The following is a 22,551-nucleotide window of genomic DNA, read 5'->3' on the forward strand; positions in this document are numbered from 1 at the left end:
TGTACAGTTGTGAATAGGGTCACATGAGGAATGGGCACAGCCGCACTGTCCTGGTCCCCAGTTCTGACCATCAGTCTTACTTCCTATGGACCATTGCAACCATTCCATTCTCGTGCCTATGATCTGGTGTTTGCACATTGAAAATCATCCTCTGGTTTGCTCTCCTGCATGTAGTCCACGTCTAAGGTAGAGTGAGCTTTCTTGGGCCCCTGAAGTGTAACAGACCCCTCTGATTAGCACAGGGCAACTATCACCACCAAACCAGCTGTCCATGTGATTTTCTGGAAGACAACATTTTAGTTTGTGCACATATAACTGTGCACACTAACAATCATTAAAACCAAGAGAGAAAGGCATCAAAAGAGAAAACCTTTCTAATGTGACACGGGGGGCATCCCCTTGTATCGTCTGAACTTGGGCAGTGTATCGCCCCAGTAGGAAGGAATAGGGGCATCGGGAGATTTCAGAACTACTGATGCGAAGTCACCTAGCACTTGGCTGTTCTGATGGTGTGAGGCCGGGGCACAGAGCATGGGCACAGGGGTTGGGGTGAGGGGAAGCTTTGCTATCAGACAGAGGCTGCCAGTCCTCGTGGGACTGGGCTGAGAACAACAAGGTGCAATGAGAGGAATCAGAATACAAAGAAAAGTGTCTCTTCTCCCGGGTCACAGCAAATTCTGCTCCTCCCCAGTCCCAAGCCTGCCACCCTGTCTTCAAGTCCACTTGGCTGTTTTCTCAGTGACCCCTCCCCCACAAGGCCACAGGCCTCATCTGGCAGTGCCTCTACCCAGCACTCTGCCTGCCTGCAGCCTAGGCTTTTCGGAGGGTCTCTGGGTGATAATTCCCCTTCTTTGCACCTGGTGATTCTCCCTATAAATCCAACAGCCCAGAAAGCCGCCCCGAGTGCTACAGGTAAGCCAGGCCAGATGAGGGAGCCAGTGTTAACATGTTCTGCAGCGGCACGTTGTTGGGGTTGGGGCCGATATTAATGTGATGAGGCAGCTTAGTGCGACTCCCCTGCACATGGGGCAGGTGCAAGGGAGAGCGTGGAGGATCAAATCAGCAGCTGCGTCACAGAGCTCGTGTCTGAATGATCTTTCCACCGAGTGATCAGTTCTAGCATGCTTTAACAGTTTCCATTGGCATGCAGAAGGATCAGCTACTCTTAGTGTCTTACCCTCATCCCTTCAAATCGTGATAAGGCTCTTAAGGGTCTCAAAGCTCTTAGGGTCCTAAGGGACTTTATGGCACCTAGTTCCGAGTAGCCCAGGGCATTAGCTATAAGGCTGACTAAAGAGACCTACACAAAACAGAAGAGAAAAAGAAAAAAGGAAAGAAAAAGAAAACAGAGGTTCCAGAGTGTTAGAATAAAACCCCTAGCACTGATTTAACAGACGGGGGACCCCCCAGCATCGGAAGTGGGTACCACCGGCTGCCTACTTCAGCCTACTTCAACTTGACTCAAACGACCTGGAAGGAAAGGTGGTTGAGAGAGGTGGAAGAAAAACACAAGGGGAAGAGAGGAGGAGGAAGGGAGGGCAGCAGAACACGCACGGGTTGGAGAGAGGAGAGGCTGAGGGATGGGAGAGGAAGAGGTCCCGTTGGAAGGAGAGGAGCCTGAGGAGGTGACAAGAGCCTTACCCTCGCCCTTTACAGTCTGCAGCTCCCAGAAGCTCCCATTAAATTAAGCCAGACAAACTTAATGGTACCTATGGAAAAGAATACAGATAAATACACACATTCCACATCAGCTGCCCAGCCTCAGCTCAGCCACCAGGGCATTTCCGACAGGGACAAGCTCTCTTATCCTGGTTGACAAGAAACCATTCGAGTCACTGCATTAACAAAAGAAACATAGTCAGTAAGAACCACCAGTGACTGTCTCTAAAAGAACCTCCTTGACATGATTCTGGCCCCATAATCTTCTCTCACTGTTAAATGATAACTTCCACCTGATAAGCCCAACCATCACCCTCCACAGCAGTAGAACCCTTTGTGGCGGTTGGAACCAAATCCGTACTTCTAATTCCCTGTCTATCCTCCAGAATAGCTTCAAATGTTCTAGCCTTGGCCAGGGTAGGACAGTCTTCTGTGACTCTTTTCTAGTCATAGTGACTGGAAGACCTCCTGTGGGAATTTGTAGACAGGGAATGGACAGTGGGTGAGAACCACACTGCTGACCTGACCCAGCGCTCAGTCTACCTGGGCAAACTTGCAGAGACCTGTCTGCAGCACGCAGATGACAGGCAGTATCCCGACAGATAAGTCATCGATGTCTGTAAGCCTAGACTTGGGCCAAGACTTGCCTGTTCTCCAAGAGCAAACTTACCTTGCTCCTACTATCAGGAGGACCCTTAACCCTGGATACTAGCCCCACCCATGCCTGCCTGGGCTTGACCTCAGCAGGATATGGCACTCCTCAGGGCCACTTGGCCTGAGCATACCTCTACCCAGACGTATCTGGGAATTCTGCTTGGGGCTCTTCACAGGTGCCTTTCTTTCAGGATTGTGGGACGGGTTAAGGTATTCTTCCTTATGGGAACTTGTGAGTCTACTTCAACTGATGTCTCAAAGCCAAAGCCAGAGAGAAAAGATGTCTCTCATGTCACTTTGGTGTTCTACCTACTGTTCTTTGATCTCTTAGACTAGGTTTCAATTCTGTGTCTGCACTGCATGTGTTCAGCACACACAGAGGCCTCTTTCACATGCTTTGTAATTAGAAACTAAACCCAGGTCTTGTGCATGCTGGGCAAGTGTTTCACTACTGGGCTACATCTTCAGACATTACAACAAACAAACACCAGCTGTCCTTGAACTTGTCCTGTACATCAGGTTGGCCTTGAATTCAGAGATCTACCTGCCTCTGCCTCCCCAGTGCTGGAATTATGGGCCACCACTCTTGGATAAAAATAAATTTTTTTAAAAAAGAAGATATTTGTAATTTGGTACGAGGACTGGTATGGGGTAGAAGTATAAGGGCAATGACATGGAGAGACACAGGCTGACGGGATTTGATTTTAAAACAGGGTGCAAACCAACTCATGCACATACTCATAACCCATCAGCTTTGGTATCTTCTGTGGAGTTGTGTCCTAGGCTGTGTTCAAAGCTGATCAGGAAAGATCACAGCCCCCAGGCTCTCAGTGTCCTGTAAATCTTTCCTAAGTCGAGGGTCTCAAGATCCTTATCTAGAACAAAGCACCCAGCTGTTTTCCTTTTATGTCTAATGACTGATAACAAAGCACCCAGCTGTCTTCCTTTCATGTTTAATGATTAATAACAAGTCACATGGAGCTACCTCTGGGACACTAGTGGTAGAGCAAGTCAATGATTTTCTTAAATCAAAAATTATTTTAAAGTATGTGTTTGTATGTGTATGGGTGCATGCATGTGCCCCTGGAGCTGGACTCAAGGGTGGTGGGAACTGAACTCGTGTCCTCAGAGACAGCAGTACACACTTTTAGTTGCTGAGCCATCTCCCACTTGCAAGCCAACTCTTAACACCAAGTATTCTAGAACTACCCAATCGTTAGTGAGGTCTTAATGGGAACATCTGATGGTAAATTATCGCATTTCAGCTAGGTTCCCCAGCTCAAAGCCCTCTGGGACGGCTTCACAATGTGAAGCCTTGGCAGGTACAGACTGCAAAAACCAAAACTTTGAGTGTCTTGAGACCCCCACAAAGCAGTAGGACCCCCCAGCTCTGAGTGGTGGCAACTTTACTAATAACAGCGTAGTGGGAGGAATGGTAGATGAGTCCAGAAGTCAATTAAGAGGCTGGCTCTAAGGCCACCAGGAGACAGCCTGCTCTACTACTTAGCCAAGCCAAGATCTACAAAGTGAGACCAGCAAGACTCTCCTCTGGACTGTCCCTCAGTAGCTGATGGCTCTCTAGGCTAAACCCTTACTGACATAATGAGAACATTTGGTCAATATACAAAGGAATAAAACCTAAAAGGGGAAAAAGGAGTTAACAAGACAAAGTCCAACCCTGCAGGCACAGAAGGAAGTGAGCACTGGGTAACTTCTCCATGGAGGGAATGTATCAGCAGGCCAAGGCCAGTCTGAGGTGTTGGCACCTGCACGTTCCCATTCCTGAACACAACTGCTGCAATCAACTGGAATTAATCCCTACAAGCAACGGGAAATGCTCCTTGGAGAAAGAGTGGCAAAGTATTTCACAGGGCATAAACACCAGTGTAGGCAAAGACCTGAGGAGGAGGAAAAAGAAAACACCTGTTTGGGACTCGCACTGCTTCCTAATAAAGAGAATGACTCAAGTCGTGTCTGAGGGTCCTCATGGCTCCATTAGAGGGGTCTTGCAGCAGCTTTAAGATACAACAAGGAAAATGAATCTGGATCAGGGCAACAGGCATGGTGATGAACTCACTCTGACAGGAAGTCACCAGTGGATGAGATGGGAGAGTGAGGTAGATGCAGATGTGCTTGGCTAGGACCTAAAATCACCCCCACGAGCCCTACACTGCCCACAGAACCGCACATTCCTTCCTCTGGTGGACAGCTCTCGTTCTCGGCAGGCCCAGCTGTCTCGATACCAGCCAATGCTTTGTTTTTCACCCATCATTTAAAGGTGACAAGCTGTGGACCAGCCTTCCAGGGTCGGGTACTCCTCCCTACACAGCAGGCTGTGACTCTGTGCATGGGTGTCATCGCTTAGGCTCTGAGAGAGAAGCTTCTGTGTCTGATACTCTATATTTCTCACAACACAGCAGGCTTTGCATATCATGGATGTTCAATAAACATCAGACACATGAATAATGGACAGAGGTAAGAGGTCCAAGGGGTGTGGTTCCTGTGAGAACCCTGTTCCCACGGGCTGAGTTACCTCAGCACAGCTAGGTGAGAGCTGCTGCAGAAGCTGGCACAAGCTCCCCAGAGCTGGGCCTTGCCGCCTTGTCCTCCTGGGACTCCTTATGAACTAAGGCCGTTCAATGCAGAGTACGCATTTAATTCATGCTGATTACCAGTGACTGCTGAAGAGCCATTCAGAGCCACTGTGGGACCCGCAGCAGTGGATAATCCAGCACCTTCGGAAAGCTGGAGGAACTGATGGGTTACAGTCAATTAGCAAACACTCGGCTTACTGCTTTGCTTTCTTTCTGCTGAGTATAAAGAAAACCCTTGATAAATAAGCTGGCCTGGGCTCAGGCGCACGTGACATGCCTGACTGTATCCTTGAGTATGGGGTTGCTCAGCCCAGAGAGGAAGTGGTAAGTTGGGGTTGACCACGGAGGAAAGGGAAGCGCTGACCCAGACCACAGTTCTTCTTGGGCAGCTAGACTGTGGTAGAGGACCTATCTGTCTGCATCCTCATGAAACCCGAGAGAGAAGGGGTTCTGTGGGCATCTTCCTGAGTCCAGGTGCCCGAGAGTTACTGTGCATGTCCCTTCTCTAGGAAGAGAGGTGGCCTAGCTTCGGGTGTCATCTCCTATTTTCCCCACGGCTGCTTAAGTGTCTAGGTCTGCTAACTGCAAGGACCGCCCCCTTTCCCTGGGGTTTGTCAACCTGACCACACCTGGAGTTAAACCCCAACACCGAGGGGTACACCTGTGAGTGGCCTCTGCTTAACTGAAGGGAAGACTCACTTCTGATATGGGTCTCTGAGGTGGAAAGACACACCTTCAACCCAGATCTTCCAGGTGGGAAGGCTGTCCTCTAATCTGGGCCTGGTGCTGGGAGCCTAGACAAGGATATGGAGGAAGGAAGGTTTGCTCCTGGCCTGCTTGCTCTCACCTCATTTGTTCTCACCTTCTCTGGCATCAGAGCCTGGTTCCTCAGGATTCTGGGGAACACTGAAGACCAGCACAGATGTCCAGCCTTTTGGACTGGACAAAGACTGGATTCTTAGAACTTCTGTTCATAGGCAGCCATTGTTGGACTAGCTGGACCACAGCCTGTAAGTCACTCTAATAAATTCTATCTATCATCTGTTGTCTGTCTTCTATATTCACTCTGTAAGTTCTGTCAGTCTAGACAACCCTGATGAATACACCTAGCCTCCTGAAATAGGAGAGGATGAGACAATGTTAGTTCCTGGAAGCACTCATTAGCCACAGATGTTGAAGAGAACTTGGGAAGGGAATGTGTTTATGAAGAAGTCATTGCTGGTGCAGTACTGAAAGATCTCCCAATCGATCTGTCCTAGATTCCATAGGAATTACACAGGCAATTCACCAATAGCCCACGAAGTCTCTTCGAAACACACCTACTCAGGCTTCAGCCTCTAGGTCCTTCATCCCAGCCCCAGGATGAATTCTCTGCAGCCTCGGTACTGTGAGTCTCACGCACCCTTTCTTTAAATGAAGCAAGAGAAAAGTTTTAGTCACTGCAGAAAGTGGAAGACAGTCAGAGTTAGTGCTGGTGGGGTGAGAACCAACTGCTGCTGCTTCCAACCTGAAAACATAACACAGGAGCCCGAGGTCACAAAGCTGTGGTCATACAGCCTGGAGGACGAATGTTTTCATTTGGTGATCACAACAGAAATGGCCACACCTTAGGCCCTTCTCCCCAGGAGAAGTGACTTGACTGGCACATCTGGGAAGTATCCACGGCATGGACAGGAGCCACAGACCCCAGCCTCAATCCCCCCACCCTACCCTATCCCCAGACCCCACCTCGTTCCTGTAACCCACGTTAGCCATACACCCCACCTCATGCCCACGCCCCGCCTCATCTCAGAATCCCATCTCATGGTAGCAGAAAGGGAATGTCCTGTAGTCATAGGGCAAGAACCTTCCGATGTCCAGGCTAAAGACAGGGAGGGGACTTTCTGAATCTAAATAAGCCAGGCCCAGTGGCATGAAGGACAGGACAGGCTCTGGGGCAGGGCAGGGTCTTCAGAGGTCCCGTCCTCCAAATAAGAGCTAACTGTCATGAGAGGACCTGCACCCAAGCCTGCAGGGACACACTGATTGCTAAGCTAACCCCAGCTCCTGCTACAAAGGACAAGGAATGGGTAACTGGACACCTACAGCCACAATGAGGAAGTCCAACCAGCACCAGGCGTTGGTGAAGAACTTGACGAAGCCGTAGGCTGTCCACTTGAGCAGCATCTCCAGGATGAAGATGTAGGTGAAGACTTTGTCCGCATACTCCAGGATGGTGCGGATGGTCTTCCTCTGCTCAATGTAGATGTCCTCAAAGGCCTGCAAGAGATGCAGCGGCTGCCGGATCAGGGCAATGTGCCAGCGTCACAGCTTCTCACACAAGCTGTCCGCCATCAGGTTCCTGCTCCTCCACTCTGATCCCCCGCTTTTCCTCCTTGCTTATTGGTTAGTGATGCAGGGGACTGAACCCAGGGCTGGGTATATGCAGGCTAACCACTAAGTCCAGGAAAGTATTTTATTGAGAAATAATTTATATCCCATATTTAAATTCAGTGGCTTTTAGGATATTACATATTCATCACATACATTTATAACATTTTCATTATCCCACATCTTCCAGCTGCTACCTTCTGGACCCTCATTCTGTTGGTCCTCAGTGTACCAATCTGCCTTTTGGGGGCATTTCATACAAGTAAAACGATCCAATACTTTTTTTTTTTTTTGTGCCTGGCTGCTTCTTATTTTTTAAAGATGTATGTATGTATGTATGTATGTATGTATGTATGTATGTATGTACACTGTAGCTGTCTTCAGACACACCAGAAGAGGGCATTGGATCTCATTATGCAAGGTTGTGAGCCACCATGTGGTTGCTAGGATTTGAACTCAGGACCTCTGGAAGAGCAGTTAATGCTCTTAACCGCTGAGCCATCTCTCCAGCCTCAGGGCTTCTTATTTTTATAAAAAAAATTATTTTCTTTCCAATCATGTGTCTGCATGTGTGCTTGTGTAAGGGTATGTGTGCAGGAGTGCAGGTGCCCATGAAGGCTATGTTGTATTGCCTGTACCTGGAGTTACAGGCAGTTGTGAACTACCTGATATGGGTGCTGGGAACCGAACTCAGGTCCTCAGGAAGAATAGCTTGCATTCTTAATGGCTGAGTCACCTCCTGACCCAAAGCTTGGCTTCTCAAAGTTCTCAATCTATCTCATAGTTCAGCGTGTGTGGATGATCCACTCTTCAAGGAGGAACACGACTCCAAGGTATGGACACACTGTGGTCTGTTTAACGATCATTACTTGATGGACACGGGCTGTTTCTACTTTTAAGCTAGTATGAATAACTCTGCTATGAGTGTTTGTGTTTGATTGGCAATGTGTTTCCAATCCTTTAGGGCGTGTGATTAGGAACAGAACTTGCTGCTAAGTCCTTAACGTTGGGAGGAACTAGAAACTGTTTACCAACATGGCCACAGGACTTCACATGCAGGACATCAGGAGGGTGTGAGTGTTCCAGATGCTCACAGCCTTGCCCAGTGTTTATCAGATTTGACAAGATCCTTTCTGTTAGCTCCTCTGTGCCACAGATATGGGGTGGAGGGCCTGGGTTGGGAGAGTCTTCTCTCTCTAGGGAACTCATGAAGGAGGTAGTCCCTCCTATTGCATGATGGTGGACTATGTGGTTGTGGTGCTTGGAGGAAGCATGATGGTTACCTGTGATTGGGAGAGTAGAAAGGCACACCTGTAGGTGTGTCAGTGAGAGCAGTTCTAGGGGAGAAATGAAGAGTGAGCAGTCTGGATGTGGAGAGGGATACTGGCCCATCTCAGGAGGCTGTCTGGGGTAGGGCAAAGCTGGCAGTGGCAGGTTTGTCTTCAATCCCATGCAAAGAGCACTGCAGGTCTGAGGGGGGTTATCTTAAGGTCAGATGTGAAGAAGGGTGGATTCTAGACTCAGAGCACTATATATATCCTGGCCAGCTCAAATCTCTTGAACAAATTCCTGTTCTTGGGAGCTTGGCCTCTCCACCCCTTCAAAGACTGGTAACCTCACCCAGCCTCTGTTCACTGTTTCTTTGTACCCTTCCCCCACCAGCTGCTAGTCATTCTCCCTTGACTCTCACCAGGGCGCCACTGCTGAGCAGAATCATGAAGATGATGAAGGTCTCAAACCAATTGTGCTCCACAATGAGGAAGCAGGTTTTCCGCAGGATCCACCACGACTTGCCTAGTCCTTCCTCGATGTTGACCTGGCAGCACTTGAACCGCTGGACGCAACCTGGAAGCAATGGGAGAGTCGGGTCAGACTGGACGCTTGTGAGGCCTGTCTGGTCCCTTTCCAGGCTCCCACTCCACAGTAGGGAGGGTAGCCGCTGAATATGGTGAGAATCGCTGAAGCTATGTTGCAAGGGTAATAAAAAGGCAGGACCTCTGGAATCAGGAAGATCACTACAAGGAAGCAGTGAGAGGGTTGGGAGGAGGCTGGTCAGGTCAGGAGGCAGGCACAGCACACCACGGAGACCTTTCTAATGGCAGTCTGGGGGCTGGTGCCAAGTCGGGCACAAAAAAAACTAGACTGGAAACTTGTATGTCAGAACTGAGTAAGGGAAAGGATTAAAAAATATTTATTAAATCCAACCTGCACCAAAAATGGCACAAGTCTACCGCGCCTCCAAAATGGTACTCGTCCACAGCACCTCCAAGATGGCGCGCGCGCAGCCATCGCACCTCCAAGATGGCGCCCAACCACAGCGCCTTCAAAATGGTGCCCAACCACAGCGCCTCCAAAATCGCGGCCAGACACAGCGCCTCCAAAATGGCGCCCATGACTAAACAGCACACAGGTCATGCACAACCCTTCCCTGCCCCTTTCACCCTCTGTAAAGCAGGCGTCCGGATCCAAGTATTCCTCAGGCTGCTCCACGGGAACTTCTTCCACCTCAGGCTTGATGTCGATGGTACTTCCTTCTGAGGAGCTGGTATCGTCCAGTTTCTAGACAGGAAGGAAGAGGATGGGTCAGGGAGCTGTGCAGGAACATGTCCCGTGATCATGTGTACGTGACCTCAGCTAGGGGTCACGCACAGACAGACACTAACCGCGGGGTCAGGTGGATTAAGAGCAGGGACAAACTAAAGGGTTGATTGACTCCAGAATCCATGCAACTAAATCTGGACTAGCCCAGGGAGCTCGGTCCCCAAGAGGAGACCTAGCCTGACCCTGGGGCGCTGGGCTGGTTTTCTTGGCTGGGACCTTACATCTTTGCTGCCTTCGGGGTCTGATTCGCTGCTAACATCCTCTGTGTTGAGGTTCTCGAAGTCAGACTCGCCCACAGCAATGGGCACCCGGACGGTCAGGTTTGGGTTGTTAATGAAGGACATGTGGTCCTCGTCGATGATGTACTTCTCCACGCTGCTGCCGATGCCGCTGGTGGTTCCGTTCCCGTTCTTCTGGAAGTCGCCATTCCGGTGGATATCCACGCCGGTGTGGTTGGCGATGCAGTTGGCCTTCTTCTCATACAGTTCGTCGAGGGGTTTCACTTCATCCGCCTCCCGCTGCTTGAAGTGCGCCTGCATGAAGGCGTGCACCTTCACTTTGGTCCAGGCCACGCCCTTCTTGATCCGGATCACCGAGATCTGCAGGTTGTTCATTTCCCCGTCGTCGTCTGTGGCCGCCAGGTTGTCTGCGCTGAAGGAGCTCAGAAGCAAGGCCAGGAATAGGTTCAGCACCTACAGCAGCAGCAGCAGCAGCAGAAAAAAGGAGCAAATGTGGAATTGTCTTGGGACGTTATCCTCTCTCCTCAGGGTGACAAATCAGAAGCCAACAGAGTCACATAGACTGCAAAGGGTTTCTGTGCTGTGTTGGCTCCTGCCATAGTTCATTTTATTCATTTCTTTGTGCAAAAGATGGAATGCCTGCCCTTGGGCATGCTTGCATGCTAAGTGTTCAGCCCCTCCCTGTGATATTTTAAATGTTCACGACGCCAGATGGAAATTTCTTTTGGCTTTACCGTAAGGAGTTTTGAACTTTCCCTGGCTCTTCTCTACTTTTATGTTAGTATGATGATGCCCCAAATCTATTAATTTTCTTATGACAAGAGGGCAAAGGCTGTATTCTCTTTGAAAGAAAAAAAGATAAAACCAAAAATGCCTGAATGGATGACTGAGGAGGGCGGATGAGTGCACGGAGTCATGTGTTTGTGATAGCAGGTATCTCAAAGGACCCGTGTTAGAACAATAAAATTAGGTTTCCAGAGCCATACTTTCATAAACAAACCAAGAAGGCAAAACTGAAATATGTATGCCACCTTCCCTCAAGGATGTGTTCTGGAGCACTTTAATGGCAGAACACGAGCATAGGATGTGCGAGGCCCTGTAACATATTAACAACTAAGCAAAAAGGAGTGAGTTATCTCTGCTTCCCCAGTGTCTACAAAAATCCCTTTGCTGGAAGCAGGGACAGAGCCTATAAACTGGCCACATCCAAAGTTAAGGCAGGGACACCAGAGCTAGGAGTTCAAAGTCTGAGCAGGATGCTACACCGACTTCAGTGTCTACTGCAGAGCCAGACGCCAAGCCGTGAAATGCAGGCTTTGTTTAAAGCCCCTATTTTGCCATGTTTGTACTGTTTGGGTCTCATTACGTAGCCTAAACTGGCCTTAAACTCACGATCCTGATGCCTCAGCCTCCTGAGTGCTGGCATTACAGGTGTGAACCACCCAGCTTGCTAGCTGCTGCAGAATGAAGGGGTGTAAGTGGTGACCGAGATCTCAAGGAGCCATTCCTGTTAGCTACAACCGAAGGCTGGGCAGAGACAGAGATGGGCTGGTACAGTCTGGTCAGCTGCAGGCAGGTGCGTGGATATCTGGTAACACACACACATCTCCCCGCCTACCCTGATCTGGCACAGGGCCTGGCTCCACTTTCATTTATTTATTTATTTTTAACTGAATGAACCTTGTGTGACTGATGCAGGTAGTTCTCTGATCACACTATAGGAATGCAACGATTGCAGCCAAGAGATGCTGCAGGGAAAGCTGTGGGTACAGGATATGTAAAGAAAGAAATATAAAGGAGGAGCTGCCCGCACAAAAGGAGGGACAGGACCTGGGGGAGGAGTGTGGAGAATGTCAGGGATTGCAGACCCATCGTGGTGACTGTTTTTATTGTGGGAGAGCCATGTTTGGCTCCAAGGAATGTGTCCGGTGCAAGGAAGCTTCGTACAGAAGAAACGGGAGCAGAACTGATTGATGTGAGTTTATAGGGACTGTGTGAGCTGCTCTATAGGGACTGTGTGAGCCACTGTACAGGGATTATGTGAGCCACTCTATAGGGACTGTGTGAGCCACCGTATGAGGATTGTGTGAGCCACTCTATAGGGACTGTGTGAGCTGCTGTATGGGGATTGTGTGAGCCATTCTATAGGGATTGTATGAGCCATTCTATAGGAATTATGTGAGCTGCTCTATAGGGACTGTGTGAGCCACTCTACAGGGATTGTGTGAGCCACTCTATAGGGATTGTATGAGCCATTCTATAGGAATTATGTGAGCTGCTCTGTAGGGACTGTGTGAGCCATCGTATGAGGATTGTGTGAGCCATTCTATAGGGATTGTGTGAGCCATTCTATAGGGATTGTGTGAGCTGCTTTCCCTGCTATCAGGAGCACAAGTCACGCAGTGAACATGTGGCAAAGTCTGTGGACATTTCTGGTCATTGTGATTTGGGAGACGCTACTGATGGCTGGTGGGCAGAGGCCAGGGATGGTGTTATAAGTTCAACAATGCATGTGGAGGAGGCCACAACAATATATGGCAAGAGATTTCAACAGTGCCAAAAAGTCAGATTCTGACTTTTCTAGAAAAAGGAAAGTTGTTGTAATTGGAAGGACAGACAGACCAAACCCCATGAAGTCTATCAGCTGTGCCTGACCTGAGTTGGTGGGGGATCACTTAACCTTACTCTGGTTTGTTCTTTCAATCATGACCAAGGGTTATCAGGTTACAGAGTGACATGACTCAGTAGATACCCTGGTAATAAACAGTCATTCCTTCATTTGTGCCTTAAAGCAGATCTGGGCCGAGAAAGAGTCCACCAGAGAAGGTGGTGGAGAAGCTGAGGGGACTGGGGTGAAGAAGAAGTTGGTACTGACCACCAGGTTGCCAATGACCATAACCATCATGAAGACAATGAGGCACATGGCCTGGCCGGCCACCTCCATGCAGTCCCACATGGTCTCGATCCACTCCCCACACAGCACTCGGAAGACGATGAGGAAGGAGTGGAAGAAGTCGTTCATGTGCCAGCGCGGGAGCTTGCACTCCTGGTTGATCTTACAGACGCACTCCTTGTAGCTCTTTCCAAACAGCTGCATCCCCACCACGGCGAAGATGAAGACGATGATGGCCAGCACCAGGGTCAGGTTGCCCAGGGCGCCCACGGAGTTCCCGATGATCTTGATCAGCATGTTCAGGGTGGGCCAGGACTTGGCCAGCTTGAAGACTCGGAGCTAAGGAGAAAACCAGTAAAAACGAAGTGATAATCCGCTACCTCACCACATTGCTGAAATAGAAAACAAAACATGCAGAATTGGAGGGATCGGCTTAAATCCATTTATCATCCTTAGGAACTTCTCAGAACTTCCTGATCTTGTCTCAGATTAAAAGCGATGAAATTGAGTTATGGATAGGAGGAAACTGATGAATTCCAGAAATCAATGAAAAGCTTTAAGTCCAGGACCTAAGGAACTGCCCCTGGATTTTACATCATTGAGTCAGAACACAGCCACTTCTGATTCGACTCTTGCGTTCTCAAAGAGACAAACTGGCAAGGGGAGTGCAATCTGCAGGAGAATTGTTACCTCAAAAACCACGCAATAGAAAATGCCAAAGATTTCCGTTTGCTTGCCAACGACTAACCAATGACTGATATGGAAGCGTGAGATGCTCAGAATAATTTGGGGGCAAGGAGAGGCAGTACCACATGCGGGAAACATCTGTGGAAGGGGCAACCCACGCTAATAATTCAGAAAGCATACATGTTGGTGTCTGCCAATCATGTGTTTATATTTGGTAATAACCACAAGGTCTTGTCAAAAGGTTGAGAATTATGGTGCATGAAGCCAGGGTGTGTTGGCCAATGGAATTATAACGTTTCCGCCATTCAGTATCAGTGTTGGGTGCCACACGTTACATACACATTTTGGTAGACATCGACAGCAGTAGTCTATGCTGACTGGAGGTGTAGGTCTGATCTGAAAACTCGAGAGTTACCGGGAGCCATCCTGGACCACCCACAGTTATCCCTGCTTGGCTTCTGAGTTATTCAAGATATTAGTTTTCAGGCTTTTTCTCTTGTAATTGACATAAGACTAGTTTTTAAAAAGTCAGCTATGTGAGGGGGCTGGAGATGGCTCAGGGATCGAAAGCACAGGACCCCAGTTCAATTCCCCTACACAACCACATTATTCTACTTCCAAAGGATCAACCCCCTCTTCTGGTCTCCTTAGGGACTGCATGCAGCGCACAGACATCCACGCAAAAAAACCCCATACATATAAAGTAATATAAAGTAAAAAATATAAATCTCAAAAAAAAAAATCAACTGTGGACTGGATCATAGCCAGTCATTTCAGCGAGGTGCCATGCGTGCAGTGTCAGTCTGAGAGCGCCAGTCAGTTCTCTCCGGAAGCTAACTGCCTCTGTGAGAAACGCACAGCTGTTGTCCTGACTCAGAGAGGAACCAGCTGAGCAAGGTCCTTCAGTGGTTCCAGGTGTCACTCACACCTGTATTTACAGTGGCTTCTCCAGAATGACTGACCAATGTAAACATTTCCTTATACGAATAAGCTAATAAAATGACATTAATCACTAATATCGTGGAAAGCGAAGTCAATGTTCGATGACTAATTTCAACATAGTTTAATAAAACCCTAGCTTACTTTCAATTTCTAGCAGGGGTCATCACACTGAAGAAATGAAGAAAAGCCTCTTTAAACACGGAGATTCTCTCTGTGGGAGAGAACTCAGTGGGAGGTACCCAGAGAAACAACCCAAGGAGCCAATCAAATGACCTCAGAAGGCCCTGGGAAGTCTTTGTCTACTTAAGTGATCATGATTCTCTAAGGGACCTCTAAGAACTAGTTTCTTTGGCTTATTGATTTTGGACCCTAACTTTTACACCTTCTTACATTTGGCAGAAAATGTTTCGAGACTTTAGTGGAGAGGCCAACTGCAGTGAGGCAGGTGCCCTTCGGGAGGTGCCCTGAGCTATACAAAGTGCTGTCTAGCAGTTCTAAGACAGAAACACGCAAAGAAAGCGGAGGAATCTGGAATACCAGTCGGAAAGACCGCAGCACTGAGAGCCCCTCCACGTCCGCGAGACTCAGCTCCATTAAACTGAGGGAGACAATAAATCCGTCAAAAATGTTCCAGCCTTCTTGGAAATAATAGTAGGGGTCCATGGCTATGAGCTTCAGAAACATTTCCGCCGTGAAGATCCCGGTGAACACCTGAGGAAGTGGAGGCGGGAGGTGAGGAGGGGACACCAGAAAGAACACACCTTATCTCTTTCAAGACAACATACCCACGAATCAAGAGGCAGCTACGGCCTCCATGCTGCAGGCCACCAAGGCCTGGACGTCCCATGGGCACCCGATTGATACACACAGGCTCCTTCTTGTTTGAAGGAAGTGCTCGGCCCCAGCACCTCCATCTCTCTCGTTCATACTGGGTGGCACGTGATGAAGAAATAATTCAAGCAACATGAAGAGCAGGATAGAAGGCCACCGCCTTTTAAAAGCTGGCAGGTATTTGGTGGTCTAGTTTTATGGGGGAGTAATTATAATCAGCAACAATGTATCCATATTTCAGAGTAGCTAGAGAGGACTCTGATGGTTATGGCAAAGAAAGGTAAGTGTTGGAGATGCCGGGTTTTGTTAATTGCTCTTAACTAATCACTGTATAAACACACACATGTATATATCAATAAAAGGAAGTAACAGTTGCAAAATAATTATAATTGCTCACAACCCACCATCATTCATATATATATATATATACACATACATACATATATATATGTACACATACAAATATATATACATGCATACATATATACTACATATTACCAGGCCTAGTCATATGATATGGTTTAAGTACTAAAAGCAATCATATATTGTCCAAAGCTTCCAAAACAAGCAGGAAGTCCACAGTCTCCCTGCCTTGCATGTAACTACCATTTCCTATGATCTTTCTCAGTTTTAAATGCATATATATCGCAGTACAGAATGTCTTGGGCGTAATTTCCCAGCTGTCACAAGTCCATCTCAGCTGTTGCATGGTCTTCTTGACCCATTCTGTTGCCTGTTACTGTTCACTGGATGAAGCTTACTCAAGGAACTCCCTCACTGTGGGACACTTGGTGCCTCCTTCTGATCTCTCAGTATAACAGCCGATTCATCTGCAGCTGCTGTATGCAAGAACTACTCCCTTCTTCCCTGCTGCTTATGCCCCATAGATCACTGTGCATTTTCTGGGGCTATCCCTGTCACATAGACCTTAGGAAAGTACCATGCTGGAAGAATATCAACTAACAAGACAGATGCTTGTGATACCTCAGGGAAGGATACCCACATATGACTGGTTTTTTTTTTCTTTTTTTCTTTTTTTTTTTTCGGAGCTGGGGACTGAACCCAGGGCCTTGCGCTTGCTAGGCAAGCGCTCTACCACTGAGCTAAATCCCCAACCCCACATGACTCTTACTGATTATTAACTTTTTTTTTTTAAGCCATGACTGTCCTAGAACTCTCTCAATAGACCAGACTAGCCTTGAATGAGGGAGCTGTCTGCTTCTGCTTCCCAAGTGCTAGAATTGAAAGTATGCACCACTGCCCAGATGATTACTACATTTTTACAGAGAACTTTTTATGCAACAGTATTTTAATCCACAGGCCAGGGCCGGTTCTAGCCCTTGGGGCTAAGCGGGGCACCTCTGCGATGTGCTTCCCAGCATCAGAAGCCAGTTCTCAAGAAGGACTGAGACCACCATGCAGATGGACAGCACAGCTATCAGAGTCAGGGGGCGGGGCTTCAGAGCCAGGGGGCGGGGCTTCTGTCCACTATGGAAGGGCTACTAGAGATCGCGATCTGCCCTGGATAGCTACACTACACTGGCACCAAGGTCTAAGAGGGATGAGAATGTATCTACATTGAAGGGTGAAGTGGGGCTGGCAGAGAATGGGACCTTAAGCACGGCAAAGATCGCATGTCAGCAGGGAGAACACGAGTAAGGGAGAGAGAGCCCCTGCAGCTTGGAAGGCCCCATGTAAGGTAGGGAAGGTGTCCCCAAAGAGAAGCGGCCCATTCTGAGAGAACAGGAGGGTGAAGGTGGGTGGTCCGGTTTGAGCCAGGTGGAAGTGAGTGTCTGGAAAGTGGTACAGACGGGTGTGAGGAGTCAGGGTCTGAGTGGGACGAAGAGAGCGTCCATTTCAGAGAAAGCCTACGGGGTGCGGAGGTGTGAGAGATGTGTCCGGGAGGGCTCGGATGATTCTTCATGAGTCAAGCAGGGTACACATGCAGGTGTGTAGGGAGGCCTGTGCAGGCTGTCAGTCTTGGAAGGATGAAGGACTTTTCATATGGAGGGCAGTGGTCGGGATGCTAACGGGCCGGTGGTACCACACGTGTGCTGAAGCCCCCAGCACTGGGTACTGGAGCTGGAGCCTGGGTCCCATCTTTGTACTAAAGAAGGAGAACATAACCCAAAGTCATGACTTTTTGATGTTTTAAAACTTCATACTTTTCTCTTCTAAATAATATAATTAAATATATGATTTAACAGTACAAGAAACTTGGCAGGGATCAGCTAATAGCAGAAATTGGAAGATGGCCCAGAAGTTGGATGGGAGAGGAAATTGAACGTTCCCCATAAATAACAGCATATGGGAGGTAAGATCCCACAGTACAGGCAGCGTAGGGTACTCTGTGCATCATGGGAAGCCCTTCATCTAGGGGGCTGAGAAAAGAGGTGTTCTGAGAAGCACGAGAAACAGATGAGGGGTTCTCCAAAACTAACCCATTAGATCTGCCGTGGGTGCTGAACCAACTCGCTGTCCTGTCTCCCACTCGGCCACTGTAGCTGGCTTCCTGCCAACAGCTCTAAGAGGCATTTTCAGAGTTCTCCAGGGAAGGCGCAGCTGAAGGTGCCTGGCAGAAGCGCGGGTGGCAGGGTATATGGATAGATACCCTTGTCTCCAATTAACTATCACCTCCTTGTTAACTAAATTCCAGCTCCCCCCCACACCAGGAAAAGCCCGGCAGCAGCGAAACCACGTTCAAGTCGTTCCATCAGAGACCCTGCTCCATCTTACCAGATTTCCTACGGCCAAGACGTGTTCGAACTGTGGTGTCATGGGATGGTGCTCCATTGCCATAAATAGCGTATTCAGAACGATGCAGATGGTGATGGCTAAGTCTACAAAAGGGTCCATGACGATTAAGTTCACGATCTCCTTCAGTTTTATCCAGTAGGGGTGACACTCCCAGATGAGGAAAGTGTTGGCAAACTTATACCAGCACGGTGGGCACTTTCTCTGAGACTCTTCCAGCTCTGGAGTGAGCAAAGAACAGAGAGCCCTCAATATGGAGCAGTGGTTGTCAACCTGTGGGTCGTGATCCCCCTGGGGGTGGGGAGTGAACGACTCTTTCACAGGGGTCACCTAAGACCAGCAAAAAACACAGATATTCACATCACGGTAGCGAAACAACAGTTATGAGTAGCAATGAAAATAATCTTATGGTTGGGGGTGTCACCACAACACAAGGAGCTGTGTTAAAAGAGCTGCAGCAATAGGAAGGTTGAGAACCACTGCTACAGAGAGGAAACAGGATACAGAGTATCTTCCTCGGGTCAGCTGTGTTTTTTGTTTTGTTTTGTTGCTTTTTTGTCGTTATTAAATCTGTGAATAAAGGGTGCTTGTCTGCTGATCCTCCTCAGTTCCCTTCACATTAAGATAAAAGGGAAAGTTCCTTCCCTATAATACCAGGTCAGATAATTGCTATTAATTGTGGGATCATGAAAAAGGTTAAGCCACTTTGGGGGGGGGGCTAGGAATGAAACAAATTGGGGTCTGGAAGAGACGGCTCAGTCAGTAAAATGCATACTGTGCAAGCTTGGGGCCCTGAGTTCAGATACCCTGCACCCAGGTAAAAGCGGAGGCCAGCAGTGCGTGTCTGTGGGCAGAGCCCCGGAGCTTGCTGGTAGCCAGCCTAACCTCCTCACCTCTGGCCTCCATGTGAATGTGCACAAATGTGTACCTGCACACACATGCACAGACCTACACACACACACACACACACACACACACACACACACACACACACACACACAGAATTAAACAAGGTGCCTCAGGACTTAGCGGATTGTGGGTGTTCTGGAGAGTGTATCAGGCGGAAATGCCATCTTCATCAGCAGGAAAGGGATTGACAGATGCCAAGTATGTGTCTGCTGCTTTCAAAGCACAGGCCAGTGTCCCACCTTCAGTGAGGCTGCAGCTCATAGCGGAGTCAGCTTCACAGGGGGCGCCCTCTCCTTTCTCTCTTCCTTCCTCCATCTCTCTCTTCCCTTTCCTATTCTCAGTCCTTCCTTCTCTGCCCGTGGCATCTCTCCCCCCCTTCCATACTTCCTTTTTTTTCCTTCCTTTACTTAGTCTTATTCTCATCTCTCTTCAGAGAGGGATCTGGCTTTTCAGCAGCCTCATGTGGCCCACACATAAAGGTCAGCCAGGAAATGAGGGGAGGAGCTTGCAACCTGGTCCATGCCCTCCTTCCCAGGCTCCCTCCCCGGAGCCACACTGACACTGATGCCCTCCTTCAGGCCTGCCCGGAACTGTGGGACTCTCAGCACTGAACGGACACTGACTAAATGGTCTCTCAGATTATTTAGGAAGTCAAAATGAAAAAGAACGATTAGACAGCTAAGGCAGAGAGCTGGTGGCCACACCAACCCTGGAACAAGCCTCAGAAGGCAAGACTCTCCTCAAATTATAGGAAACGGTTGGAATTACAAAACTCCAAGTTCCTCATCCAGTGAAGATGTTCTTCAAGAAGCCGAACTTAAAATCTGTCAGGAAGATATCCTTCGGACCAGGAAGTGGGTCCACAAGACTTAAATCCCTGGGACACCAATAAAATAAAAATAAAATTCTTCCCAAAGCTGTAAACCTAGCACACAGGAGACTAATGTATAAATATGAAGCCAGCCTGGGCTAAATGACCGGGCTAGCTAGGGCTGCATAAGTCCTGATTTATAAAAACAAAACCCATCATTAATCAAATAAACAAAAATCTCCAATGCTTCCCCAACAATGGGATGCCAGCCAGTCTGCTTCCCCTTCTCCAGCCCACTGTCTATGGCCCATGGCGATGGCTTTATTTTAGGGAGGGGTGGTCTGGGCTGGGTATCTGACTGGCTCCCTGGTTGCTAAGAAAATGGTTGCCTTGGTTTTCAGACTGAAGGGCCCCAGTGAGAGCCACGTGGGAGTCTGCGTGGGAAAAGAAGTCTGTGAAGAGAATTTGCCTCAGCCTCTTTCCTGCAGAACTCCCTCCTTTCCCAAGGTAAATTTAGTTTTCATCCCCGAAAAAGAAAAACGAAAAGGTTCTCTTATTTCCATAAATTCTTACAGCGCATATTTGGAAATTCGGTTCCGTTCCGTTTTTATCTCCTCCCTTCTCCAAATGTCTGCTGCTTAGCGGTTCTGCTGGGGAAGATGAAGCCCCGACTGTTCACATCTGAGAGATGACATGATTGCCACATCTTACGCTGAACGTCTTAGCAGACAGTAAAGGGGTTCTCTACCCTTGGGGCCACCCAGAGGATCCCTGCAGGTTACCTGTTTCCTACCCCTAGCTACATCCTTGAGCTGGGGAGAGCCCCCAGGAAGGTCAGCGCCACAAAGAGCACGATGGGCAGGAGGGATGGAGAAGGTGGGCATCTCCGTGTCTCCGGTGGTCCGCGTCTCAGTGAGTCCTTGGCTAAATGGATCCTTTGCTTAATGGAGGTTTGTTAGTTTCTTGGAGACGGGGTCCCATTATGTTGCTTCATGGGCTCCTTGGAGCTTCCCGCCTCAGCTTCCTTATTGGCAAGCACGGCGGATACACATTGTACCTGATATTTTTGCGGGCTTTCTGCTGTTACGTTCCAGCCCCACAGGCCTCCATGGCAAAGCGTCGTGTTTGGGAATGGGCTGAGATAGGGACTGAGGTGTTCGGAGGTTTGTGGACTTTCTCTTGCCTTGCTTCTGCATAGTTTTTTGAGGGGTTAGGGCAGGAAGCAGTCCCAGGAGTCCTGGAGACTCTTTTCAAGGTGCCCCCTCCGCCCACCAAGACAGTGACTTTGAGGAACCAAGAGGTTTATGGCGAGAGTTTCCCTCAACTCAAACACTCGCAGCATTTTTCGGCTGGGCAGGGAAGAGTGTCCACTGCCTTGGCACTTTCGGCTGAACAGATGGTACCAGTCGCCAGCACGGACTGGATGGATGTTTGAGGGGCAGTACCCGCCATGGCCATTCCTCCCTAGGGAATCACAACTGTTGCAAGGCAGCACTAAAGCCCCGCCCCCTTCTCCATGATCTCTTCCTCAGTGCTCCTGTTCTGAGGAACAGTGAGGTTGCTCTCATCCACCTACATCCGACCCAGCGCTGACATCCCAGAGCTCCTGGCTCCGCTAGCTGCAGATTTGGCAGAGTCTACTGGACACTGCTGAGTGAGTTTTCAACAGGATGCAGTGAGGAGGGGCAGCGAGGTTTTTCTTCTTAAGAATGGAGTTCTAGGATTCCCACTACAATATCTAAATCTTTAGGTAGACAGGAGTCCGCTTCTTTACTTTGAAAGCAATAATTTAAATCTTTGGATTAAAATGACCTTCCCAACTGCAAGTCTTGGAATCAGGGTGTTTACTCATTGAATGCTCTCACTGTAGCAAGCAGCAACGAGAACCAGGTCTGTGGTTAAAACGTCTTTGTTAACGTCTTTAATCTGCGCACACTGCTCAGCTGCAGCCATCACTGCCCCTTGCTTATAGGTCCCAGCTCATCAGCGTCAATTAAAGGAGTCAAGACAAGGTACAGGACAGGAGAGTGTGGTGGTAGGATGGGTACAGGCTATGGGAGCAGTCAGGCCAACCAACAGAGAAGTGCTAGAACGGCTTTCTTCCTTAGGAGACACAATTACAACTACAGCTATCTTCTGAGCTGCGAGTGTGTAGTGTGTGTATGTGCATGTGTGTATGTGTGTGAGTATGTGTGTGTGTATGTGTGTAAGTGTATATGTGTGTATATGTCCATGTGTGTATATGTGTGAGTATGTGTGTGTGTGTGAGTGTATATGTGTATGTGCCTGTGTGTATATGTGTGAGTATGTGTGTGTGTGTGTGTGTGTGTGTGTGTGTGTGTGTGGTTAGTGGGAAGAAGAGAGTGTGTAGAACAGAAGGGAGGAAGACAAAGACAGCTTTCGAAGTATAAGTGCCCCATGCTCATTTCAATGGAAGTCTCCGGAAGTGACTCCACAGCAACACCCACTGCTACAAGCACAGCAAAGCCAGTTTCAGTGTGGCTTGAGCCTCCCCACTGGCTGGACCCTGTGTGAGGCCATTGCAACGAGCAATCAGTAATTGCTGTGCTGGATAGAACGTTCTGTTGTGATGGTGTCCCTGTTGAT

General features: G+C 48.6%; 1 protein-coding gene across 5 annotated transcripts in view; it reads right to left on the reverse strand.

Moving 5' to 3' along the window:
- Scn8a (sodium voltage-gated channel alpha subunit 8) overlaps nucleotides 1–22,551 on the reverse strand; it is a 174,536-nt gene that overhangs the window by 18,406 nt on the left and 133,579 nt on the right. For 3 of the 5 annotated variants that reach the window (XM_032885118.1, XM_032885127.1, XM_032885112.1), the window contains exons 14-21: nucleotides 18,207–18,445; nucleotides 15,177–15,350; nucleotides 12,993–13,349; nucleotides 10,100–10,570; nucleotides 9,719–9,836; nucleotides 8,968–9,122; nucleotides 6,993–7,166; nucleotides 1,178–1,300 (exon numbers count right to left, since the gene is read on the reverse strand). In XM_032885118.1, the coding sequence (XP_032741009.1) occupies nucleotides 1,178–1,300; nucleotides 6,993–7,166; nucleotides 8,968–9,122; nucleotides 9,719–9,836; nucleotides 10,100–10,570; nucleotides 12,993–13,349; nucleotides 15,177–15,350; nucleotides 18,207–18,445 (1,811 nt within the window). The remainder of the gene's footprint in view (nucleotides 1–1,177; nucleotides 1,301–6,992; nucleotides 7,167–8,967; nucleotides 9,123–9,718; nucleotides 9,837–10,099; nucleotides 10,571–12,992; nucleotides 13,350–15,176; nucleotides 15,351–18,206; nucleotides 18,446–22,551) is intronic. The other 2 variants (XM_032885132.1, XM_032885138.1) reach the window with 1 other exon arrangement.

The sequence above is a fragment of the Rattus rattus genome, chromosome 1, assembly GCF_011064425.1.
Source record: "Rattus rattus isolate New Zealand chromosome 1, Rrattus_CSIRO_v1, whole genome shotgun sequence".
NCBI lineage: Eukaryota > Metazoa > Chordata > Mammalia > Rodentia > Muridae > Rattus > Rattus rattus.